The following is a 27,994-nucleotide window of genomic DNA, read 5'->3' on the forward strand; positions in this document are numbered from 1 at the left end:
TTTCATTTATTTTATGTGTGGTACCATTATAGAAAGCAGTGTATCAAACAGGACCACTGACATCCTAGAGTATCACCTGGAAGCAAGTGGGATATTTCTGCAGCTCCTTTATCAGCAGTTGAAACTCCACTTACTGTGGTCTTGTTTTCAGGATAAGTTGGATTAATTTTGTGTTTTTTTCTTTGTTCAAGAAGCAAGAGAACCACAAAATTATCTTCACTGCTCGACGATTCTATTCTGTGTCGAATTGTGATGCGGATTAAAAGAGTGAATACGAAAATAACTAGGTGTGCAAAGGCCTTAAAGTGTATTTCTGGGTAAAGCACTAATGTGATCACATGTAAATGATATGAGACACACTCCACAGTAAGAGGGAATCACTTCAAGGAGAAGAAAAATGATTACAGACAGAAAGTGAACTGAAATCCAAAATCTCCAAATCTCCAAACCTATTCTTTGACACAATACATGTTGATTTGTGGTAGAATCATAAAAGACACTGTCGTAGACTGAACCTACATTGAGAAGAATGGGCTGAATGTAACACATTGCAGACTGCAGTCATTTTCACAGGGATATATCCTTCCATTCTCTGTACTTGGCTTTTTCCTTCTTTGGACAAAATGAGGTAAAAGCTACAGAAACATCATCAGTCTATCACACCTGATGTATGAGCAATCAGGGAGAAAACCACAGCACATGAAGGGATACTTACAGACTCAACACAAAAAGGTCCTTTGAAGCTATGACCTTCTTGCTCTGAGACAACAGTGTCTTCCAGCTAAAAGTTGACTGATTTTAGATCAGATTGGAAGTGAATGAATGATCATGGTATGACCCTAATGCTGTTCTCTGGGTGTCTCTAATGTTGACCCAGGTACCATGTCGGAGCTGGTTCAGCAACTCTTCCCACCTTCTCAGTTTAAAGGTACAACCACATTCATCTTCAACCCTTTACAACCTTTCATCGTGTTGACTAAAGCCCATGCTGCAGCTACGCCTCCTGGCATTTCTTTGCAGTGCTGTACCCCCTTTTGTTAAGGCTTCCCTCAGCACATATGTTTTTATATGGGCCTTCAAGGTGCATGAAGTGTGGTGTTTGGTGTTTGAGGCAGTGTTTTCCTGCTGTTTAATTGAAATGTATGGATTTCTGGACTGGCTTTTGCCACACTGACTGCTGCTTCAAAGACCTGAGCACAACCACAATACATATTTTGAATAGACGGAAAATGTAATTATTTTCTGTAAATATTAAAAACATTTAAGGAGGACTTATTCTCTTTGGACATTTAGGCTGCTTAATCCATGACAGCATAACGCCAGTCGCAAGCAGTTCTGTGTTTTCCTGACCTTAAACTCTCTTCACATGTGTAGAATTTTTGTGAATTTAAATCTGCTAAAAATAGGCAATTGATTCTTTTCTGATTGCCAGTGAAAATGTTTGCCTTTCTTTTTTTTCCTGGTGTGTCATGTACATATGAATGTCATGAATGTGCCAGAAAATGCTGTCCCACATTTAGATTCATCTACTGGCATTCTAGACCAGAATGTAAAATAAATTAGCTCAATATATGAATATTAATATGTTTTTTATACAGACTACTGTGCTTTTATCACTGATGCAGCGATATGACCTCATAGTGAGCATGATAACAAAGCGAAACCTGGGTCTATTTACACACATATCAAAGCGGGAAGTGTTCAGTGACCAAACTGTGAAATATACAGAAACCACAACCAACGACTTTATAGTCAAACTTTTTTTTTTGCTACACTATGGACAGAGACTAGACAAGCAACAAAACAAGTAGACTGTGCCTGCATCATTCATAGCTGAAAGTTCTACACCAAAGGAGAAAGTTTAAGATTTGCTAATTTTACCAAAAAGGGAATCCTAGGTTGAATCTAGTACTTGCTATTAGTCTTCACTTAGTAAACCTGTACACATCAACCTTATTCAACCTGTGAAAGCATGTTGTAGCTACCTGATGAGGTTGTAAAGTTGAGTATTAAATCGTTCCTCCTGTCAGTCTTTGTTGGTGTGCTCATTCCAGTTGTGGCAGGCCTTACTTCTTTCTCATCTATGTTGAGAGTTGCACGTGTGTGGTACTGCTTGGGTAATGACATGGAGGACAGTGACATATTACGGTGGTTGCTTTTTAAATTTCTTTTACTTCCGTCCTTAAACTCAACCTCGCCTGAACAATGTTCAATTGCTGCTTGAACGGAGACGGATGGGACAGATGTATTTTTGCACAAGCATCCTTAACTTCAAGGCACGTCACAGCATTGTGCCAAAAAGGGGGCAGCATTTGGTGTGCCCACCCGTGTTATGTTTCCATCACAGCCAATCACAGCTGGACTACTGCAATAGCAATACTACAATAGCCAGAAGTTAGTGGGTCTCCAAACCATGTCTGTTTCTGGTGGACTGTCACACAGCTGCCACAAACTAAATTCTTGAAATAAATATATAATAATATAAATAAATTATGCAACATTAATAGGGAATTCAGGCTAAATTTGGCCATCAATAATAATTCATGATTATCAGAGATACTGTAATTATTAATTATATTAGATAATAAGATGTCATTTACATTTGATCGCCTCAGGAGCCCCACCCTGATTGAAGGGAAATATAGACAATTAATTTACTTCAGTGTCATAAATTATAATTAACTGTGAATTTGGAACTCTGATTAATAATTGAAAAACTACAACCAAAATGACCATGCCAACAGTCGAAGGATTCCAGGGTTCTTAACAGAGTAGTGGTTGGCACTTAACATTAAGAGGGTCAGGGATTTAGGGTTAGGGGTTCAATAACTATTTGTTGTTATTTAACATGAACAACAAACAAAATCTAACTAAAGATGTACTTTGTACAGGTGTGTGTGTGTGTGTGTGTGTGTGTGTGTGTGTGTGTGTGTGTGTGTATGGAAAACCAAACAAAATGGTTGCTAGGGTTCAAAATGACATGCCACATGGCATGGACAAAGAAAAAATACAAAGTGGGTCACTGGTCAGTCTTTGCACCTAGGTGTGATGACCAGGGAAATTCAGAGTCCGGTTCAGAGTCCATTTGAAACCCACAATGAACAAATATATCTGTAGATCCCAACAAAATGCACAACTATTTTGAATAAACCTCTTAGCCAGTAGCCATATGTCTATGTTAATGTTTAATGTGGTAAAAGCGCAAACTGTTGTCCACAGCTGCTTCACACTATATGCAAACCTTATCCTTTAGTTCATTAAATTCCTGCAGCCATCTGAAGGCAGAAGGACGCATATGTTGATAAATCTGCTGCCTCAGCACCATAAGGTATGACAGTCCGCTGTGTTTACCTTCATTAAATCACATTCGAATGGCAGCAGGCTGCTACAGAATAACTCCATACAATTCTACACTCACCAGACTGGTTGGTTGTAACTTCTGCCTTTTTATGCAGGAGATGTCAGATTACTGGAGCTCATTAATCCTCCCTCCTCCTCCTCTTCCTTTCATAATTTCCATGTTTTATTCTTCAGGAAAAAGACTCTTGACTTATGTAATCTTAGCAAGATAACCTGATGAAGGTCTAAGTACCGAAACAATGTTGTCAATAAACTTAATGGCAAGTGAAGTGGACAGTGTGTGGTAGTCTATTTCCTGATTTTGTCGGCATTCGGTCTTCTCCTATGCACCTATCAACCTTAAGGTGTGCAAAAGCTGCACTCACTGCATGTTTTATTCTTGAAATGTATAACATTTGGGAATCCATACCCACTTAGCATGCCTCCTCTGGTCAGCACCTCTCCCTCTTTGCCAGATCACTCACGAGATCTTTCAGAGTTGTTGGAGTAGTTCTGGATATCTTTTATAAACTACATATGGAACACCACTGGGCCCTGGAGCTGAAGCAGATCTCGCTCCTTTCACTACCTCCTGGACCTCCTTTAGGCTGGGTTCTCTTAAGTCAAACTCGACTCTGGGGAATGGTGGATTCACGAGAGCCTTCTGGGGATCAAGTGCCTGATCTCTCAGTGGATCACTAAACGTGTTCTTGAGAAAATGGTTGACCTACTCTGGTGAGCATTAAAGGCGACCACTGTGCTTGTCCCCTAGCAATTGTTTGACAAGCCAAAGGGGTCTGTTTGGAAGGCTGTTGTTTTTCTGGCACTCTCCCTTCCCTATCTTCTGTGCCACTCCACTCTGTAAGTGGCACAGGAAGGCCTCCTACAGAAGTGGTGTAGGAGGCCCCAGGCTTTCCCTTTTCTGTAAAGCCAAACTGCTCTGCAACATAGTCGATGATGATGGTTGTCATACTGTGTGGCTGTCTGTGTCACCCTTGGCTAGAGTCTGTGTGATGTTGTAGACGTCTTCGATGAACTACTAGCACTCGCTCTGTTTATTGGCTGTGGGCCAGCTGATCTTCCTTTTCTGAGATGCATAACCAAGTGCTGTGGGATGAAGGGCTTGGAGGTTCTGGGCTCTGTGGGGTGATTGGTGATTGGGCCCTTCCTGTGTCTCACCAGTACTGGTCCCTTTGCACTGCGCTTCAAACTCCCTCTCTGCATTTGATCTTGGCCTTGTGGATTTTGAGGCCCCACTCATTCTTACATAGTTGTTCATTGGTCGTTATCCAGTGTTGCTGTTATATCCTGTCCTGTTGGGGGTCTAGGCTTGTCCGTAGCTTTCTTTTGGGTGTCTTTCCTCACAGAAGACTCAGGATGGGGTGCTAACCTAACCTGTCAACTGTCTCTTCAGTCGTCATCAATCTGCTCTTGGTTGTCATCCCAGTCTATTTCTGGGAGTCACTGGCTTAGCCAGACTCTTGCTTTAACAATACATCCTGGGGAGTCACTTGGACAGGACCAAGATGGCATCTTAGTGAGGAGGCTTGTTTATTTGTACACGGGCATCACTTTTGTTTAATTTTTTGTGGGTTTTTTATTTATCTATTTTCTTGTGAGGTCATAATTATATCATGCTGAGATAAATACATATGGAAACAAAAAAACTAATAAGTGTGAATTTTGAAATTATGAACTGGAATAAGAAAATTGGCCAAACTGATGCAAATAATTAACAGGATAAAATATCTGAAATCTAGCCGAGTCTTTCTACAAGAATCTCATTTGATTGCCACTGACATACATTATTTGATTAAAAGGTGGCCAGGCCAAGTGTTTCATGCTTTCTTTAATACTCATCCAAGGGGTGTGATTTCCTTATGCACAGATCAATACCATTTCAAGTAATAAAAACTATTCGAGATCCACGGGGAATGTATATTATTGTTCAGGTAACTAAATGTCATTAACGTTTATCGCCCTAAAGAGGACAGCCCATAATTTTTTCAAAAGACCATTTGACGTTGTCTCTGTCTTGGAGGAATCCTATATTATTGTGGGTGATTTTAATTGTTGTGTTGGAAAGGTCCATCCAAATTGATGCGACTCGTGCAAACTGGAAAAACACTATAGGCTAAACTAAAAACTCTTGAAAAATTGAAGGTTACTTTGTAATCTCTATGGAACTTTTGTCTAATGTTTAAAAATGTTGGTAATAATAGTATAGTTATTAGTGATCATGCAACTGTATCTATGGAGATCCATTTAGGTAGGTTTGAGCATTGCTCAAGATGGAGGCTAAAAGTACATCTATTACAGGATCCAGCCTTGTTACATTTGTGGATTGCATTGATAAATAATTAAATTAAATAATTAAAAAACTAAACACAGATGAAACTGTAGCCAGCATCAGATGGGAAGCATTAAAGGCTTATATAAGCGGAAAAATTATAAGTTACACAAGTTCTTAAACCAAACGGCACAACCTAGAGTTATGTACGTTAGAGAACCAAATTTTAAAAGCGGAGACTGAAATTTATAATAACAATGACCCTGTGTTACTACGTAATTTATGTGTAATGAGAGCCAATTAGGATCAATTATCATCTGACAAAGTAGCCAAGAGCCTAATGTGGACTGAACAAACATACTACGACCAAGGGGAAACAGCAGGGAAATTACAAGCCTCAAAGATAAAGAAAATGTAAGCTGAACGAACAACTAATAGTATAAGATTAATATCTGGCACCTTAACTACAGACCCATTAGAGATAAAAAATAATTTCAGAGACTTTTACAAAATTGCTATACAAATCAGAATATACAGAAAATAAAGTGGACCAGATACATTTTGTCAGCAGTTGCAATTTCGGACTATAGTACAACACTAGATAACCCTTAAACATCAGAGGAACTTTGTGAAACTATAGGGGATATTAATAGTGATACACCATGAGCAGATGGGCTACCAATTGAGTCTTGGGTCATTCCATGCCAACTCACCTAGGGCCTCCCAGGTCGGGTAGAGGATGCTGGATCTGAAACCAGGCAGAGAATGTCATCCGCATAGAAAAAGTTAATGTTCTCTCTCGCTGGCCTGTATTCCCTTAATTCTTGCTTCCTTTCTTATAGCTATTGCTAGTGGTTCGATAAACAATGTAAACAGAAAAGGGAAAAGGGGATCCCCTCCCTCTTTTGTGACTCTAGACAACCTAAAGAAGGGGGAAATCAGATTATTTGTGACAACGGTAAATCATTATTATGATTTAACCATATCAAATGAAGTAACAGTCTAAGATTATCAGGAGAGGACCTCCCCCTTAACAAAGCCCACTTGATCTGAATGGATTAATGTCAGTAGAACTTTTCTAGCCTCATAGACACAATTTTCAGTCCACTTACACTAAGCTAATCAGTCTGAAGCTACCAGGATCTAATGGATGTTGCCATTCTTACTTTGCTGTAGACCTTGGTCAAGACAGGTGCTAGCACATCTGTTAATTCTGTAACATTCTCTTGGGAAGCTGTCTAGTCCAGGAGATTTACCTGTTGTCATGTACTGAATGGCAGCCCTAACCTCTGATTGATTGGTGCATCAGTCTCCTGTGCCTGGTCAAATGAAAGCCGAGGAAGTTCAGTCCTGATTGTATTAATCTCTGTATCCGAAGAGTAGAGACTGGAATAAATCCTTTGGAATGTCTGATTAATTTCACGTGTCTTAATGGGTACCTCTCCTTGTTCAATTCTTGTGGCTGGGATGATCTGCATCTTGTTGTTTTAGTTGCCTAGCCAATAGTTCACTACCTTTATCCCTGTTCTCATAGACATTTACCTTTACCCTAAGGAGGGCATATTCTGCCTGTTTATTATAAATCTCATTAATATCTCATTTTAAATTACTCACTTCTTTTAGCAACATGTCACTATAATTAAATGACAGCTCTTTTTCTTTTGAGATAGGATTCTAACAATATTAATTCATCTCTATTTTCCTTTTTCTTTTTACTCGAATATGCAATAATCTTACCTCTAATAAATGCTTTGATGCATCCCAGACGGTGCTGATTTTGTCAGTGGAAAAATAACTTAATTTCATGAACTAACATTTCTTTAAACACTGGGTCTTGGAATAAAGATGTATCACACCTCCATCTTCTATTCTTAACAGACTCCTCCCCAACTTATAAATCAAGCATCAGTGTTGCATGGTCAGAAAGTGCAATAACCCCAATTTTGCATTCGATGCAGTACTCAATCCTAGTTTTAGAGATTAGATCATTTTGGCTTTCACACATATGAACCTCCCTTTTTCTTATGCTGGTTTAACAATACAAAGTTTAGCTTCTTATGGATTAAGATTGCAACTCTGTGTTTCTGACTTGTTAAACAGCTGTTAAACAGCTATAAAACACCTGATCTACCCAATTTCGTTAAAGTTCAATAGCCTCCTTATCTGTCAAATGTACTTCCTAAAGAACTGCAATATCTGCATTTTGAGTCTTAAGGTAACATAGACACTGGTGCTGCAAGTGATCATCCCCACAAACCTCCCAAATTCCCACATCTTGATATGTAATATTCTAAAACCTTTAAATGTCTCCCATATCTGCAGTATTAACTATAGATTATTTCCGACATCTGGGTGGTTTTGTACCTTTTTACTTAAAAGTCAGAATAGAGCGAGAAAAAAATTAAATAAACGATAAACCAACCTACATGCAGGGGAGCATCCCCATTATCACACTTCTGTCTGTCCTTGAATCTGTTGTCTCAATTCCAGTGACTGCATAATTGTCAGCTGCAAATATGGTTTGACCCTGAAAAAATGGTCTCAGTGGTTTACAGTAGTATCAGATGTACTTAAAAACATACTAAAAGTTTACCAAAGTTTGACTCCAAGAAAGGCCCCATTTTCAAAATGGCGGCCGTCAGGTCCTTAAAATGACCATTACACCTTTGTATTCCTCCTAGACCAAGAACATTGGTGCCTGATACATGTTTTGGGCATGTAATATTCTAAATAGCATATTTGCATGATAGATAAGTGATAACAAGTACAATAATATATTAAAGCAATTGGTTACAAGCGTATTTATGCGAAAAATAAGTACACTTTTCCTTAAGTAATTGCATATTTCTCCTTTCTCATATCGTTTTGCCTAGTGTTGGTGGTTTCTGTGGTTCATAACCATTCTTTTGATTCCAATAATGAATAAATTCATAGAACTGTATGGTACTGTAAAATTAGTCAAAACAGGGCTGCCACCCAATCATGATGATCCTCTTTTTTTAATGAACTACTCCTAAGGATTGCTGCAGCTCAGGAACACTGCCTTATTGGTGGCGATTTTAACTTGGTCTTTAATCCAACTATGGCCCGTTCCTTGCCTAAATCACCCACACCATCAAAGCAGCTGTGATTTTGAACCATGGCATAAAAGAGTTGGGGCTATGTGATGTCTGGCGCACTCTCAATCCTAATAAGAAAGATTTCTCCTTTTTCTCTAACGTTCATAAATCTTATTCCAACGTGAACTCTGCCTCCAATGCAATTATATGGGATGCCTTAAGACCTTCATGAGGGGATGTATTTTGTCCTACAGTTCATATAAATCAAGGGAAAGGAGAAAAGAATTGGCAAAATTAGATGAAGAAATTAGAATACTTGAACAAAAACATTCGGAAACCAAAAAAATGGACATTTTAAATTATTTGACTGTGAAACAAATACAGTATAATAATTTATGTACTACCAAGGCCGAAGCAGCTTCAGCTTGGACCAAGTACCACTATTATGGGTGCGGCAATAAAACTGGTAAATTACTAGCATGGCAAATCAAGAAGGGGGAATCAGATGAAATAATTCATTCAATAATTATTGATGATGGCAGGTCTCTGACTGACCCATCCAGCTCTCTCGAATTAGCTACCACTACACTATTACCAAAACCTGACAAGGATAGACAAAAATGTAGCTCCTACAGGCCCTTAAGTCTTATAAACGCAGATTACAAGGTTATCTCTGAATTGCTTGCTACTAGATTAGAAGACATTATGCCAAAAATAATACACCCAGATCAAACTGGGTTCATCAGGAATAGGCAAGGGTCAGATAATGTCCGCCATTTATTTCATATAATTGATTCTGCACAGATGACAAAAGAGCCTAGGCTGATAATATCAATGGATGTTGAGAAGGCGTTTGACAGGATCGAACCTACCTTTCTATTTCAAATGAATGTTGGTGTAGAATTCATTCACTATCTTAAAACACTTTTCAAGGCACCTAAAGCACAAATATTAATTAATGGAGTCCTGTCGGTCGCTTCTCACTTTTTAGAGGGGTCCGACAGGGCTGTTGTGTCTCTCCGTTATTAATCTCGCTTGCCATCGAACCATTTGCTCATCCAAGTTAATGCTGCCATCTCTGGTGTCAAATTTGGTACCTCTGAGCATAAAATTACACTCTGAGGGCCGGATCTACTAAGGTTTGCGTGTATTAAAATGTGTGCAAACTGCTTGCACACGCAAAAAAAGGTGCAAACTGATTTACTAACAGTGCGCAAAAAGGGTTGCGTCTGTCAAAGGTGCAAAATAGCGCGTCTGCATTCAGTTAGTATGTTTGCAGCAATGAATATGCAACATGGGGCGTTTACACGCAATTGTGCGTGTTGTGGGTGGAGAAAATGGAAATATATTAATTTAGCACACGCAAAGTGATTTATCAAACCGGAAAGCAATTTTGCTCATAGAAACTGCGTCTATATTTACCACGTCTCAAAGGGAGGTGCAAACGGTTTGTATGCGTAATTGCGCACACATGGCTGCGGTTATTGTTGCAAGAAGGAGACGCCTAGAACGCATTTTTCACCCTCGTGTGAACATTTTTGGGATGAATGAGGAAACTATCATTAGAACATATCGCCTATCCAGCCTCGCCATTTTGGAGCTGTTGGAGGAACTCAGAGCGGATTTGGAGCCAGCTACGAGGAGTCACTCAATACCTGCAATAACAAAACTCCTCGCAAGTTTACTAATATTTATATTATTTTACGCCTTTTTTTCTTTTGTTCTTCTTCTGATGTCTTGGTATCTCCTCTTCACTCCATCCACTGTTCGCCTTTTTTTCCAACAGCATTAACTTTTTCACTGATTTTCTCCCACACAGCGTTCCTTTGCGCGACCGTCAGATTCCTTTGCTGCAGCTCATTGAAATGTTTATTCGCTTCCTCTACCAACACTTATTTTCCAAAGGGTCCAATTTCACTTTGCGCTTTCGCTCTCAAACTTGCCATGCTGAAAACCATGAAACACACTAAACCCTCATTTAAATAGGCGTGTCTCCAACACGTTTGCACCTGTTGTCATTAACGCAATCACTCTTAGTAAATCGCCCGCAAACCACGGTTCAACCCCACACGCAAATTTCTAGATTGCCCACGCAGATTAGTACAAGCAATTTGGGATCTTAGTAGATCCGGCCCTGAGAGTAGTGACATCAGATGGCTCTCTATAGAACAACATATATTGAAAGCTACCCCATTAAAAAATATCCCCTTGTTGGGATCAAAGAAAAACCTTTCTTTAATAACAAAAAACCCATAATCTTGAGCACTTTTTGTGCATGGCAGGAAACTCATGCAAGTTCCTTCAAGTTAGACACTGACTCCAAGATAACTCTGCTGACTTTCCAAATTTGCCAGTGGAATCCCCCTTTGAGAAGCATCTGCTTGATACACGACTCTCCTCCACAAGAGGACTGATATCCTCTATATACAACATCTTGAACAGAAACTTGCCAATTTCTGATAGACTATCGATTAAAAACAAGTGGGAGACAGACCTAGGTTGTAATTATGAAGATGCCGACTGACGAAACACATTGGAAAGATCCCCAACGGTACTAATTTCCACTAAACATAGACAAATACAATTTAAGATCTTTCATAGAATTTATCTCACCCCACACAGACTTCATAAGATTGATAGGAATGTCTCTACCATGTGCCTAAGGTGTAAGGTGAATGAAGGAAAGTTACTCCATATGCTCTGGACTTGTCCCTATCTAGAAGACTTTTGAAAGTTCGTTATAGCCACTGTTTCAGATGTTATAGAGACCGAAATTCCAAGAGATCAGAAAATTTGGCTTTTGGGAGATGTCAACATGCTTAAGATAACTAAACATAAGAAATATTTTGTGTCATTAGCCAGCACAGCTGGGAAAAAAATTATACTAGTGAACTGGAAATCAGAAAACCCACCCTCACAAAAGCACTGGCTGAACAAACTTTCATCATACTGCACGCCAGAGAAAATTCTGTACAATGTCAGGAAAAAACCTGAAACACAATAGAATATTGGGCTCATTTTTAGCACTTCTCCCTTCAATTAACCCTCTCAGTTAAGTATGCATATCTACTTCTTGTATCCGTCTCTTTTTTTGGCCTTTTCTTTATCTCTAATAAGGACCGAGTGTTGTGAACTGTGCCAATCTATGGCTGGGGTGGGGGGGTGGGGTGTTTAAATTGCAAGAGTGAAGTTACTGTGTTATGTGTTTTTGTATTTTTTTTGTATTTTTTGTATTTTTTCTCTTTGTCTTTGTTATTTTATCTTTTACACTGTATAAAAAATGACCAATGTACCTTGTGCATTGTCAATAAATAAATCTAAAAAAAAAAAAAAACAGGGCTGCCACGTGAAGGCTCAGTACTGCTAACCCCTTTTATTTTTTTGTGTTTTATTTTTTATATATACGTTTATATTTTTTATAATGCGTTTTGATTTTTTTTTTTGCGTTTTGTTTTTTATATTTTTTTAATACTTTTCTAATTTATACATATCTTTTTCTATTTTCTTCACTTGTTTCCTCTAAATTTTGGTTTATTTTTTTATACTTTTTTGCACTGTGACCTTCACTAGATTTACCATTAGTCGTCACACTCTTCCTCCCATAGAGGTTGATTATAGTGATTCTCACAATAATAGGTTAAATCGTTTACATCTCTGGTTCACCCCAAACAAAGATAAAACCTTACAGTAATTTCACAAAATCATATATTCCATAAGTGTGTAATCATGCCAGTGCAATTTAGACAAGTCCAATGGATTCATAGACCCAGAAAACATGGGGTTAGACACCAAGATTACTTCGCTAGGTCAAATAATGAAGGAGTTAGGATATTTTAAAGGCTTCGTGCCCATCTTGGACGCCATCTTGAAAATTACACCTTTCTAGTGGTCAAACTTTGGTAAACTTTTAGTATGTTATTAAGGACACCTAATACTACAAAAAACTGCTGAGAAACCTTTTGTTAGAATTTTTTCAGGGTTAGGTGTTTTTTTTCCATATATGCAGCCACCTATAACTTGTTATGTTCATTGTAGATGCCAGAGCTCCAGTTGTTTGCTCTAATCAGTACAGAGTCAGTCCTCTAGAAGACAAAAAGGGACTTTATAGTTGGTCATATACCAGCAGTAGCCACTAGTGATGGACAAGTCAGATGCACCTGTTCATGACTCAACACACTCCTGTCCTCCATATGAGCACATTTATTCTTGTGGCTTTTGCGTAATAAGCTCCATCGCTTTACGGGGGTCTTCAAAGCTTTTCTGTGTGTCTAGACAAAATATTCATCTTAATTCTTTAGCTCAACACACACATATTATATCCCAATTTCAATCCCTCTGAGCTAATTTCTAACATAATCAAATTGCATTGAAACAAGTCTGCTATAATCCCTTCTGAAACAGGTTTGGGTGGATACTGCAATATGGAATGCAAAATAACCTGAATGATTTAAAAAGTGCAATTATAATTGATTTCATGAAGCAGTTTGATGTGATAGTGAGATCATGGAGCCCTGCTCAATCGGGAAATCCTAGAAGAAGCCAACTGTCACAAAACAGCCTATGAGGAAGTAATATTAATATTTTGACCATAGACACAGAACAAGATCATCTCACATCACCTATATGCAACAAACCAAACCATTTCAAGATGTGACTTGCAAATTTCCAGAACCCAATAAAAAACAGGCTCAATAGGTATCAAACAGATGTCAACTTGAAGTCAACACTGTACAAATATCTACAGATTAAATAAAAACACTAAATGTGATATTACAGCCCGTGAAAGGTAAAAAAAAATTTAGCTAATTTTAAGAAAGTCATAAAATCATAATCTTTGAATTGTATATGTATATGCAATGAATATCAACACTTTAACATGCTAAAAATTTAAGGAAATTGAAATAATCCTTCTTGGGGAAATCTACAGTCAAAATAACCCAAAAAGTGTGTTTCTCATCTCTGAAGCTAAATTTAGCAAGATCTGTGACACTCGTTTTTTTTTTTTAATGCAGAACCAAATGACTTCTAGATGTGATAGAACTACATTAATACTACACAGAACCAATTTTTAAAAAAGGCAGTTTCTTTATTCTGGGAAAAAAAAAATACTTCAGCTTATTAATTTGATTACTGTAACCATTCAGCAATAGCTATTTAAATAAAAACATGTTGCCAAGTTTCCTAGGATTTCTTGGATTTTCTGGTCAAATTTCAACCCAAACCAGGGAAACATAAGTGGTTTAGAATACACATACAAAAAATCACAGAAATGCTGAAATTTAGCTCAGACGGCCAAACTGGAAAAAATCAAAACGTTTTTGGAATACAGCTGTAGGATTTTGCAAGATCCAGTGAATTTAATAGAAGTTTCAACATCTAGTTTTCAAGAAATTCCATGACATGAACTGGGAAAAGTTCTGGATTTTGGGTGAGTTGGAATGGAATGTGGATAAGGGAGCTTTCTGACTGTATTGGACTGGAAAGACTAACTTACAAGGGCAAGCGGAAAGACTTTATTCAGCTCTGTGAATCATATATGAATATCATGATAGATGGACATGTAAGATTTACTTGAAGAGAAGTTATAAACAATGTAGGGAAATCTTATGTTTATATTTATATAATAACCCATAGCGGTGTAATTTAAGTGTGTGTGTATGTGGGTATGAATGTGTACATCTGTATAATGTATGTTACCGTTGTATTGTTGCTGTCTGTTTGTTTGATGTGATGATATAATATAAGAAAATGATAAACATATTGTGCAAAAAAAACATCCTGGGATGCATCATCAGTGATATAACATGGGGTCATCAAGTATAGTGTTTCAAGTATTTCAACATCAGAAACTCTCACCCAAGTTCCCTCAGCCAGGGCGATCAGCATCCCGGCTGGTTTACATTCAAGCAGCAGTTGACCACAGGGGCCTCCCTCTTCAGCCAAAGCCACCTATTGGCTTTCTCTGCGGCATTGGTGACCAACTTGCTGTCTTCTTTGCCAATCCCACTAGCCTAAGTTTGGTCAAGGCTTTGCAGAGTGACTGACTGGCCTGCAAAGCCCCACCAGCCCGGCCAAATAGGTTCACAGGGGGTTTTCCAGCCCTGCCTCTTACATTGCTTCACCAGCTCCTGGTACTTGGTGCGTTTACGCTCATGAGCTTCATTGATACGCTCTTCCCAGGGTACAGTGAGCTCTACATGATCACTTGTTTTGTGGCATTAGAGAGGATGACCATTGGTGTTGGGTCAGTGTGCTCTGGAAACCTCAGCTGCTCGCCCCAATTGACTCTAAAATCCACTTTCTTAAAATAATTAACCTATTATCAACATGTCACCCTGTGTTCATACACTGTGTAGGATCTTGCCAGGGCGTCTCAGTGCTGGAAGCTGCCAACCTTGAGTCACATATTCAATTCCATCACTTTTAGTCTGCCCATTAAGGCTGTTTTGTAGCAATCATTAGCCTCATTTCCCAGGTTAACACGGCCAGCCATCATGAGCAACCAGTTACTGAGACAGCATGGGATGGATTTCTAATTTTGAGTTTTAATGTTAAGCCTCTGCGAGCAGTGTGTAGTGTGAAGTAGTTTGGATGGGTCGTTCTCAAGAAAGCTGCAGTGACCAATACCAGAGGCCAAGCAATCGAACAGGCACATTGTGAATGGGAATCGTTCTGATCTACTTCATACTTGGCAGGTTTGTTGCTGAGGACCCAAGGCACTGAAAGTAAAATCAGTAAACTTTGGGTTTTCACTGGCAGTAACTTAATACAACTCCTGAAACAACATGCCAGTGCACACGTATAAATGCTCACTGGCGTATGCCACTTGCATAGGTTACTGTGTGGGCTCTCAGAGCCTTTGTGCAACCATAAATCAGCCTTGACTTGGCACATCAGCCCAACACGGCAGGGATTTGCATTTCCATTTCAACAGGGCTACCTGCTTGAAGGTTTGTCTTTAACTGGTGACATGCTTTGCCTGTGTATTGGTCATAGGAGCGGCTGTAAACACTCTTCCACTCTGCAGCACTATCGGAAAATGCTGCTAACAAAGCACCATTAATTTGGTTTCAACACGTTTCATTTCCTATAAATTTTTCACAATAAAACTCCTGTTATTTAGTTATTTAAACGTTTTTATTATGATGCACAATCAGCAGGCATGGGCACTGTACTAGTCTTACTATGTAGCAAGGGATCTCTGTCTGTCTTTCTTTCTGTGGTTCGCATAGCTCACAAACCGTTCATCTACATGACTCCATTTATACATTACAGCATCTTCCTGCATTCTTAACAGCAGAATTGGTCTGGAATGTGAAAAGTAATGGGCCTTTTCCACACACTTGCTGATTCAGCCTAATTAGGTTTGACTCAGCATGTCAGTTGTAATTTTAACATTTAAATAACCCTCTGCAATCAGTTTGGAGTGTGAAGTAGTATGGATGAGTGCTTCTCAAGAAAGTTGCAGTGACCAAAACCAGAGGCCAAGCAATTTGAACGGCACTGCACTACTTTTACACAATTTCAATGATGCTCATCTCAACAGTTAAGGCATAGGCAAGTCTTTAATACAACAAACAATACCTCTGCACTGTATGTGAATGGTTTTCCGTGTGTATCAATACACAAGCTATACACAAAGCAGCCCTCTCTAGTCTGATGTTTTTTAGTAGTATACAGTCTTTTAAATGTGCCACTTTATTTCTACTTCACATTCTGTCACTGCCCCTTTTGATCGACTCAACTTTGATGTCATCTCTTGTACACACGTACTGATTTGTGCAGATTGATGCAGTGCGGTTTCTTCTTCGCAGGTGGTTACCAGTAGCTACAGATCTTGTGCTCAGTCAATTCTATTAAGGACTTTAAGGACCACACTTAAAGTGATTTGTTTGGCTGTGTAAATGTATAAATTGGCAGTGTCCCTCTTATTGTGTAACCTGGTGTCACACCAAAGCGTGTAATAGACCCACCGGTCCACTGTGTCACTGTCATGTTTGGGCTCGCCTTCACGTGAAAAAAACACGTTCTCATTCCGTGGTCAAGTTAGCAATAATAATAATGAACATGGTTAGACTAAAAAAAAAGGCACGAAAACTCCTTGTTATGTTTAAGAAAATATGTTGAAATAAGTACTTCCTTAAAACAATCATCGTTGTTTATTGCTTCACAAGGGATCTAAACCCTGGTTGCCTGTGTCTGACCCCTCCATCCACCACAACCTAATCCCTGTATAGGGAAGCCACTCCAGTGTGTCATTTCATACAGCATGCCGGCCTTGACGGCAGACATCATAACACTGAGATCCGCGTTTGTTTGTTTTTTAACGTTTCTCCCCCCGGTTTCCACCTGTTAATCTAAAAATATATCTGCCGAATGTTAATAATCATATCAATGCTGTTATAAAGTGTTGTGATTGAGATCCTGACCCACCATGCATCGTGGAAAGTGACAAAGATGAGCTTTTTGCTCCAAATTACATCTCACAATCGCCATCAGTAAATAGCAGTACCCTTTCTCTCTCTTACTCGTGGAGAGGGATGCTGTTTTCCGTGGGGAAGTTCACTGAAGAGTTGGGAGGGAGGGCTGACAGTCAAGGTGACATTTCCTCGTTAAATTTGGTAATTTTTTCTATATAAGTTACCAGAGACAGTAACTACAGCAACACAATAGTGGAAGCCGACCAAGACATGTGAATTAAAGTTTTTGCTCAAAATCGGGTCACACAAGCAATGCCAGTACACTGTAGGAGCTGCCTGAACAGGTGGTGTGAAAGGGGCTTTAGACACTCGCAGGCTGTCCTCTAGTGGATCAGCTGGTTTATTACATGCTTTGGCCTGAGACTGGCATGAATGTATGCATAATGATGTGGTCATTTTGTTGTTTATAGTAACCCACATTTTGGTGAAATATATGTGATACTGATTAAAGTAGTATCAGAAGTTGATGCTTTATGGCCTCAAGACGCATTTGTTTGAAATGGTATAGCTGATTTGTGTTTCTGTCATGCATCCCTCTTGTCTCGACATCCACCCCCTCCATGCTCGCTGCTCCTTACTCATTGTGTGCAATACTAGCCAGTGTCAAAGCTAACACATCCAGCAATACTGTCTCACACAAGCAGTGGAATAAGGCAGCTGTTATTCACGGTGAAACTTGTGCAAAGCTGTAATGTGTTGTGAACAAAGCATCACAAGTGGCTTTCAAGACTCCCTTTTTCTGTTCTACTGTGCTCACTTTAAATCTGTGATACTTTGACATAACAAGAGGATGATATGAGAGATACTATGGCATTTAAAACAAAATATATTTCCAAGTATACAAATGGATATAATAAGCCTAATAAGGCTGAGGCTATATAAAAATTGCTTCTATGTCTTAGAAGGTGGTACAAATTGAAAACCCAATGAGATTTCAGTTTTTAACGGTCTGTACGAGTTGCTCATTTTAATGTATTCCCCTGCTCTTTCAGGTATTGCCTGCATTGCCCTCTCATTTGTGAACACCCAGGGTCATCCCCTTCAGGTTCCAGCTCAGGACTGCACCAGACTGCAGAGATCAGATAATCGCAACATCCCCCTTCATCAAAACCATTTTGATGAGCTTACCACGGTTGGTAAAGTGTACTCCACCAACGTGCGCTCAGGCACAGGTAAACACAAAACTGAGCATAATATGTCCTGCATTGTAATATGATTGATGGTGGTCATGGGGGGGGGCATGGTTAGGGTTAGATAGAGGGTGAGGGTAAGGTTAAGGGTAAGGGTTAGTTTAGATGAAGAGTTTGTCTCAGGTAGGAAGTGGCAAAAAGGTAAAGAAAGGCAAGATAAAATGAAAATGAAGGTCCAAAAATGTCTCCTATAATTAAGTGTAGTCTTTTTCTTCCTAACCCTGTGTACATTTTTTTTCATTGACTCGTCACATATTCACAAATAATGAAGAAAATTACCATCCATAATGATAAAGGAAGATAAGCAAAGATATGTAAAGTAAACTTAATCTAAGCCACGCAAGGAAATTAAAGTGTCATGGCAGCAAAAAGGGTGTTTATTTCTCCAGAAGCTCCAGGCTCTGCCCACAGCCGTCTCCTCCAGAGCATGCCAGCTTCAGCAGCTGTCTGCAGGTTAGCAGAGTCACTTGTCAATCCAAGCCCCAGAGGTTGCTGCTTGGTTGGTTGTTGTTTCTCTTACCCCGAAATAACCCCTGAACTCATTGTATGAAGTTATCTGTTTCTAATTAAAACTACAATTTGACCCTTCTTAGGAGCTGAAATACCCTTATTATGTGCTGAGTTAACAGGATTTTCCTCTTTAATGTTTTGTTTGTTTTTTTTGCCTGGGAGCTCTAGGTCAAAGACGGTGTTAAACCATACCAGTCACAGTTGTGTCTGCTTATCTTCTTACAGAGCCACAGCTGTATGTGCAGTTTGACATCTGGGAACAAGGCAATGTCAGCCCCTTACAGCTGAGTGATAAACTGCAAGGGGCGCTACGCCACGCACTCTGTGATGTTGTCATGGAGCTAAGAGTCTTGCCCAATCCTCTTTGTGTGGGGTTGCTCTGCCCAGCAACTAAAGCTCAGAGAGAGGAGGTTAAAGGTGATGTCATTAATTCATTAATGGTTATTTGTTTAGCTGTAATAGCTGTGTATAAGCTTAATAAAGATGTTTTTAATCAAAACACTACATGATAATAAGTCCTACCCACCTTGGGTCACATTATGGTGAAAGTATCTCTGAACTAATTTTTATAATTTATCTAGAAGTATATGATAAATCAAAGAAAATAAGTTTTCTTTTTGTGAAATTTTTTAATTTAACTTTAAAGCTGTCCTGTTGAGTTTTTGTTTATCCCATGCAAGTCCATGACACTATTACACTGATCAACATGTGACAGTAGCATGCCAAGATAATCAGCAGCACTCCAACAAATGCAAGGAAGAAGACTGCTAGCTAGTAAACAATGAGGGATTTAAAATACTATATTTAAAAATGCATTCAATACATTTGTTAGTTGCACTTCTTCTCCTCCTCAATGTTTATTGGCTAATGCAAACCAACTTCAAAGCTGCATACAGCCACATATTCTATGTTGCTTCTTAAGTCAATGAAATACATTTTGCTTTGTTTTTTTAAGTCTATTTATCGGCTATAATTTTGCCAATACAATAAATTGGTGATAATATAAATTTCACAATGTTGTGCATCCCTGATTTCATCCATTACTAACTGTTAGCTCACCAATCAAACATACTGGCCAGTGGCTACACTCTGTCCTTCCATGTCTCTTCAGAATAGGCCCAACACATGGACGCAGACCATTGGCACAGTCAGGGAAAGAACAAACTAAATGTCAATTTGAAAAATAAACAAACCCAAAGCTGTACATGACCCTGACTTGAAATGTGAAACTTTTTGGGGACCTGCCACGTAGGGCAGTGGAACCCTAGGTCAAACTGACTTAAACAAGACTCAGAGACACACATCACTCCACTTAAATGTAAATGCATGTTTCTTGTTTGTGGCTATCGCTTTCTGTGTCTTCAGGACTGTTGATTCCTTTGCCTGAGGTGAAAGAAGTGAAGGACAGCCCCAGGCAGCGCAGCGGCTCGCGGGTCTTTAAAACCAGCCCCTCACCCATTAGCTTAACCCAAGCTGTCGGTAGTACCCCCATGGCAGGGACTACTACACCTGAGTCCACCACACCCACCAGCAAGAGCACCCGCCGGAGCTTCTGGGACATACTGGTCAGTTCCTCCAAAGGTGGAATCTTCTGTTATGGAACTCTGCCCTGTGTAGCCAAATCACTGGCTACACATTGATACTAATACTCTTGGACATATAATTGTAACAGGGTTGTGGGTTAAATTAATAGTTATTCTGTCATTTATTTTAATTAAATGGTAATTAAACTAAAACCACCAATACTGATATTATTCAGTATTAACCTCTTTCTGCTCCTCATTGATAATTTAATACAAACAGAAATTTGTAAACATTTCTTTAAGAATTATACACCAACAACTAAACTGAATGAAAATGTGGAAGCAATGTACCACCTAAAACTACATGATGTTCAACATAGAGCAGTAATTGATCAATGTAATATTAATAGATTTTAATTTAAAACCAGAAAAGTCTTTAATTGTTCTGGAGACACTCCATCACACAAGACACTCCAGACTCCATGCTAGAAACTAGGGGTCACTTCAAGGTCAAATCCTGTTCCCTATTCATACTTTACCTATACTGTAGGTCATCCTATAAGCAGACATACAGTATATTACCAGTTTACTTTATCGTGCATATGAAACTCCACTATACCAGTCTTCAGTGATGGGAAGTACTCTAGTACATTCACTTAAGTATTGTACTGAAGTACAATTTTGAGGTACATGTACTTTAGTATTTCCATTTTTCTGCTACTTTATACTTCAACTACACTATATGTATGTGATAAGTTTAGTTAATAGTTACTTTGCAGATTGCATGCTGCATCAGAGCCAAAGTAGAACATTTTTAATGATATTCAACACCATGTTGGATACCATGGAGAAAGATTTACACAACATTGAGGGCTTTAAACTTTTGATTTTATAAGATAAATACAACAAGGCTTGTGTACTGTGTGTTAAGAAAAACAGCATCTAAGTAAATATACTCGTTTGAGGTGGGGCTATGTGGGCACTAAAGCAGTGCATGTGTCCGAGTATTGAAACAGTTTAAAGTTTTCAGAATATTTATCAATGTTTTTGGGTGACTTTTACTTTTACTAAAGTAATGTGTTTTCTTTTTATTCATTACTTATTCAAGTATGACTTTGTCAGTCTTCAATACACCATACCTACAGGGAGTTGACAGTCTTAAGACCCATCCCCACAAATTCCTTTCTGGCTTTCTGGGTTGTGCTTGTGTTTTTCTCTTGGTTGGTATGTATAACGTTCGGCCAGCTGTCACAGCTGCAGTATCCCTGGGCTCATAGGCAGAGCAAACAGGCTGGGTAGCGGGCCCAGGGACACTCCGGCAGTGAAGAACTGCTCTGGAGGTTGGGTGACGCTGAGAGGAGCAGCAGCAAACCAGGGCAGAGGCTGAAGGGGTCGTTGTGTTTGCCAACATGCCTGCGGCCCATATCAGGTCACAAGAAAAGCTATTATCAAGGGATATTGTCGTGGTAATTTCTTGTGAACAGAGGACCGAACACAGGAGAGAGTAGTCTTTCTTTAAGTGTGTATATGTGTATATCCTTTTCATCTTTGCAGAGTAAGCCAGAGACATCAGAGCTTGGGAGCCCGAAGACAACTGATGACATTGTGCAAGAAAAAGGTGAAGAGGGCCGAGCAGCACGACGAAGACACAAAACGGAGAATGTAAAGCAGCAGTGGAGCCAGGAGAAAGCTATGGCTGTGGAGCTTGAGCAGGCCCAGAGGTGACATATACTGTAACTACAACTATGCAAGTAACATGACTGCATTGATTGAATACTATGGCAGCAAAGATTTAAGTAAAATCAATATAATGTCACCCTTTTATTGTTGTGAAGTCTGTAATTTCTGGATGTTTTGTTAGCAGTGGCGTGGAAAAAGTGCCATTCTGCATCTTAAGTGACCTATGTAAAAAATTTAAATGATTGAATTTACAGGTATGTTACAAGGGGCACAAATCAAAATCAAATCAAATTTTAATGTTAATATGTCAAAAGACTACAGTACAGTTCAGCCCTCTCCTCTGCCCTCCAGGGATGGTGAGATAGCACCAATGAAATACTGAGCTGGCTTTGGTTTGAGATTTGACTTGGCTTAAATATTTTACATTTGAAAGGTGCTCATGGAATATAGAGTATATGATATTTATTAATCATTTAACACAAAAAGGTTATGACAATAGATGACTACTGACATACAAATAACGCTGTCAGTCAGTTATGTAAGATAAGAGGTTTAGATGACTTGGGCCCAATTACTTCTGGAATCAGTGACTTAGGCCATTATTTTAAGAAGGTGACGAAGTGTAACAAATAACACTGCTGGTTTGAATCTTTACGATAAGCTGGATCTATAATTGGGTTTGATATAAAGTAAAATCCAATGTACGAGAGGCATCATTAATCTGGCTTCAATTCACCACCTCGCCAATTTCCCCTGTCCCCAAAATGTTTGTATACATGGCCCAAAGTTTATCCATAGGTACACACATTCTACCTTCAATTTGTTTTTTATAGATCATAACTTCTGCGTTGGATAGTATGAGACCCCAGGAAAGAAATAAATCACTGTGTTATTGATAGCGAGCAACAAGCCTTTAAACTACCAGCTGTTATCCTTCAGTCTTACAGGACCTGCAAAAATGTCCTAATGAACTGCACTGGGGTTTTAATTGCTGTGTAGGAGGCAGGTGTCTCAGTTAGAGGAGGGAGATGTGGGCACTCTTCACCCCATCTACCAGGTTACCTGCGAGCCATGGATCACTTTCATGGCTAAACTTAGTAAGTATTATTTAATTCTCCCATATTTTCTGCATTTGATCAAAAAGAGGATGAAAGGTTATATATTGTGTGAGCTGAAGTACATCTCACTCTTTCCCTGTTTCCTTCTGACCTGGCTGCTGGTAAACAGGCTGCCCCTCCATTCAGCAGTGCACAGCTGAAATTGCGTCGCACTTCCTTCTGCCTTCCATCCTGTCAGAGATTGTAAATTTGGTCAGTTTTCTGGCCAGTGATACAACAGTGAAGGCGTTTGAAAAGAGATGGTGAGTTTTTTTGTGCTGTCATTACTGGTCATTTTGATCCCTTTTCAAAACTGTAATTACATTTCGATTTCTGAATAATAAACTTTCTCCCTCAAAAGTAACACTTAACTGTCACATACTGCTATGATATGAACTTGTTATTACTGTAGTGTATTGCCAAGGCTTTAATGACCTTGCTAGTTGCATAAACTGACTTCAGCAGATATTTTACCTGCTGTTACTGCTTACATACCAATTGACATTCACAGACTACAAGGCTTCTCAGGCACAAGGTCATACTGATAACATTTTCATGTAGACAAATTATTTTAAAAAATAATCCATCTACAGAACTTGTAGAAAGGTGCAGAATAAAAGTATCTCTTTTCCTTTAAAACATTAGTATGATTGTGAATTAATAATTTTACAATGTTTGTTTTGTTCATCTCTATGTAAGAATTCTGACGACTGGTTCCAGCTTCTACCAAGGTTTGGCAGCCAGTAGTATAATGCTCGTGGTATCAAGTGATATCTGTGTTTCGTCAGGGATCAACAGTCGTGGTAGTTGCCAGTTTGTGGAAAAAAACGTCTACAGCATGTGCCCAGCATACTGTACTGCCCTCATGTTAGCTAGCTAGCTAACCACTTGAGGGGGCAGGTGATTCGAACAAGTGCTTCCAAATAAACTGAAATTTCAACTGATAATTCAACTTATTTAATCTCTTAGTCTTCAACTGACATTTCAGCCGCTTACGCGTCAAACCATTTTTACCCTTCAGTTGAAATTTGAATGTGTTTTATTGTGTACAAGTGAGCCATTATTTTAGTTGCTTTTGTCTCTTAGGGCTCTATCTTATGCCCAGTGCAAAGCGGTGCACAGGGCAGCACAGGTTTCATTGCTAGTTTCAGGCCAACACAGTTGTCATTTTCATACCCACCCCCACCTTTGTGTAAATAGCAAATGTACACTAAATGTGCCCATCTGTGTCCCCTGGGCATGTTGGTCTTAAGTGAGGTGTGATCAGGCACACTGATGGCAGATTGCTACCTTGAGGCAGAAAAAAGCAAAAGTGCTGTAGACCAACAAAAAGCTGATCTAAAGTCAAAGGCGCAGTATTTTTGCAATTTAAAGGACGCATTATTCAGGACAATAAGATGGCGTACAGGCGTACACTCTGATTTTATGATTAGAGAGGCTGCTTTCAGTCATTTTAAATGTTTCCATTCACTGTCACTGCAGCAAATATTGTTACACATTTAATCAGCAAACCTAAAACCTGTAGTTATAAAATCAACAGAGGAATCTGTATGAATCTGAAGTGTGTGTGACCTTTTCCGTGTATAACTATCACACACAGAGGGGCACACAGCAGTGCTCCTCCTCAGTTAAATATCAGTGTATTTTCTCATATGCAATCAAACAGAGTTCTTGATGGGACAGATGATTGTGCCACGGCGGGGGCAGCGTTAAGAGACAGATTTTCTCATCTACAGACATTTGTGAAGCTAAAACCTAAACTTACCAACCACTGCAGGGCTTTTTCTGCATAGCCAGATGGCAATTTTGCCCTCTTTGGCAGAAAATTTGAGTTTTTTAATAATAATAATTAGCTGAGCAAATTGGTGTAATGTTTATAGAAAATATCTAAGTGTTATATGTTCCACAATAATGGTTTTCTTTGTTTCTTTTAGCTGTCCCCCATCTGGAGAGATATTTGTGCCATTCCCTCTTGTCCAGAACCTGAGCCAGCCTCCAGGCGCTACAAGGAGCTTCATTCTCATTGGACGCAACTTTCATCAGTGGCACTGTAGCACAGAGCAAGGTAAATACTATAGCCAGTGTGTCTAAACATTCAGAGCAGTGACCTACTGCCCCATCCTTAGCACTGCTTACTAAACTGTACAGCATACACAGTGCAACACAGTAATTGATTATCAGTCCAGAATGCAACATGATCATCTGTACTCAGTCAGGTTTTGAAATAATCCCTTATGATTGTTGTTCTTTTGTTCTGGTTTGTAAATCGCATGTAAAGGCCAAGACCTGAAAAGTAATTATGATCTTCCATTTAAGGGCAACTGCAACAGCTCATTGGTTGTTGCAGTTGCCCTTAAACTAAATGTTTAGATCTCCATGACCTGGGTGACTGAGAAGATAACTAGAAAACTGTTGACAAAATGTTCCAATTTACTACTTTACTACTAACCAAATAGACTAGCGACGCTGGCAAAAATGTAGGTCATGGTGCATGGAAACATTGTGTTCCTTTAAATGGCTATTTTAAGGTGTAAACTGTAACAATAGTTTTCTTTTTTCCTCAACACAGAAACACAAGAGTTTCTTGGGCAATCTGTTATTACCAAATGACTATGTTCTGGCTGTGGTTACAAACATTTACATTTAGAAACTACACTGAACAAAAATATAAATGCAACACTTGTTTTTGCTCCAATAAAGCAAAACTGCACATTTCAGAGTGGCCTTTTATTGTGGTCAGCCTAAGGCACACCAGTGAAATAATCATGCTGTCTAATCAGCATCTTGATATGCCACACCTGTGAGGTGGGATGGATTATCTCTGCAAAGGAGAAGTGCTCACTAACACAGATTTAGACAGATTTTTGAACAATATTTGAGAGAAATGGTCTTTGTGTATATAGAAAATGTTTTAGATCTTTGAGTTCAGCTCATGAAAAATGGGAGCAAAAACAAAAGTGTTGTGTTTATATTTTTGTTCAGTGTAGAATGACACTCGGTAGAGTGCATTCCTCTGCCAAGGCCCAGCACTCCCCTTTAAATGAGACAAGCCTGAATACCAATACCAAACTGGATAGCCCCGTATCACTCTAAATTTGAAACCACCCATAACTGCTTAACCATAATCTAAGTTCATCAGATCTGTAACAGCTAACCCTAGACAACAAAACAATGCAGATGGAATCATAACTCCATTGTGTTGTGGAAGAATAATAGGTAGATTCAAAGAGAAATGAAAACCAGTGGTACCTTTACAAGTCCCCATTGTCTCAACTTCACATTGGTGGTAGCTGCAGGTTTCTATCCCTATTTGTTACCACAAAGCGACTGGAAAAGACAGCCCTCTATGAAAACACACTAACATACTTGGATCCGCATTAAAATGCACTCACTTATAAGTACCAACCAGTACTTGAGCTGTTTTTGCTGCACAAGGGGAACCTTCACAATATTAGGCAGGTGGTCATAATGTTATGCCTGATCGGTGTATATCATGGCAGTCTTGAGTTCCAATGATTTCTACAACTCTCATTTTTTTCTGTGATGGAATGAGTGGAATACAAACTACTTGGTCACAAAACACATTCTTGCTGGCTGAAAAGTCTTTCACAATAGTGAAGTTTCATATCGGTCGATATGGATAATTATTGATCATTTTTAATTACCTGTCCTATTTTTTATCATTTTTAAAGACCAGGTGAAAAAAGGTTTCTCTCTTTATTGTCATAATTTATTTTAACACAAATAAAATAACATAAATAAGTAAAAAATACTGGCTGTATTCGAAACTGCATACTACCGTACTGCCTACTACATACTGCGTTAGTATATACTGTATACTGCATACTGAATGTGGGATTCAGCATGCTACTTCAGCAGACCGACGCCGTTCACACCGCAGTATGCAGTAGCAAGTTTCCCAGAATGCATTTCGTGGCGACCGGCAGCGGTAGTTGTAAAACAGGCGGAAAGCTGTTTTATTTCCCGCTGTAGCGCTGTTAATATGTCACTAGTAAGTTTTAATGTGTTTTCATGCGAGAAAGTAACCGTTTAGATCCCCAATGTGCGGTTAGTTTACTCAAATGACGGCTGTTTAGTAATTTGCCTCGATGTTTTCGGAGAAGTGAAGCTCCAGAAGGAGCGGGTCGTCTCAGAGGCAGCAGCCCCGTCTCCAGAGGTGTTCCGCCGGCCAACATGCATCGTCGTCCCGGGGGAGACAGCAGGCCAGTTATCTTAACCGCTGCTCTTTGAAGATTAACCGCTTAACAGCTTCATGTTTGTGGTGGACAGTATACAGCATAGCGCTGTCTCGGGAGCTCTGTATGTACAGAAATCACCAAATATTAATTTAAAAATTTTTTTTAATTAACAGAGTACTTTTTTTCATTTCACATGTACAACAGCCTGGATTTCTATTGTACCTATAGCTTTCGTCACAATAGTCAGTAGCCTGTGCACTGTACTTATGTTGTGTGAACAAACATAAACGCTGTACTGCTCCGGAGTGCGTGACGAGGACGTCATGATCCCGGCTCCAGCGCATTGCATTGTGGGAAACAGTAGGCAGAGTAGACTGGTCGGATGCATACTGGAAATATTTTCCGAATCAGTATGACATCCAGGAACTTTTCGCATACTGCAGATTTTGCTTTTGTTTGCATACTGCATACTACATACTACATTTTGGCCAAATCAGTACGTACTGGTAGTATAGTATGTGGTTTCGAATACAGTCCCTGTCATACCGACAAGCTGACCTGTCCTTTTGTTATTAACAATGTATTCTCTGTCAGCAAGTTTCCTTCACTCGACCAGCAGCAGAGCTG

The 27,994-nt window shown here is 39.2% G+C and overlaps 1 protein-coding gene across 5 annotated transcripts in view; it reads left to right on the forward strand.

The window, feature by feature from the left end:
* Positions 1-27,994, forward strand: part of szt2 (SZT2 subunit of KICSTOR complex) — a 188,766-nt gene that overhangs the window by 92,246 nt on the left and 68,526 nt on the right. For 3 of the 5 annotated variants that reach the window (XM_084355903.1, XM_084355906.1, XM_084355905.1), the window contains 7 exons: positions 18,161-18,340; positions 19,094-19,285; positions 20,234-20,433; positions 21,946-22,112; positions 23,071-23,168; positions 23,299-23,431; positions 25,103-25,233. In XM_084355903.1, the coding sequence (XP_084212029.1) occupies positions 18,161-18,340; positions 19,094-19,285; positions 20,234-20,433; positions 21,946-22,112; positions 23,071-23,168; positions 23,299-23,431; positions 25,103-25,233 (1,101 nt within the window). Of the gene's footprint in view, positions 1-877; positions 929-18,160; positions 18,341-19,093; positions 19,286-20,233; positions 20,434-21,945; positions 22,113-23,070; positions 23,169-23,298; positions 23,432-25,102; positions 25,234-27,994 lie in introns of all 5 variants that reach the window. The other 2 variants (XM_084355904.1, XM_084355907.1) reach the window with 1 other exon arrangement.

Source organism: Pagrus pagrus (assembly GCF_965226575.1).
Source record: "Pagrus pagrus genome assembly, chromosome: 6".
NCBI classification, from domain to species: domain Eukaryota; kingdom Metazoa; phylum Chordata; class Actinopteri; order Spariformes; family Sparidae; genus Pagrus; species Pagrus pagrus.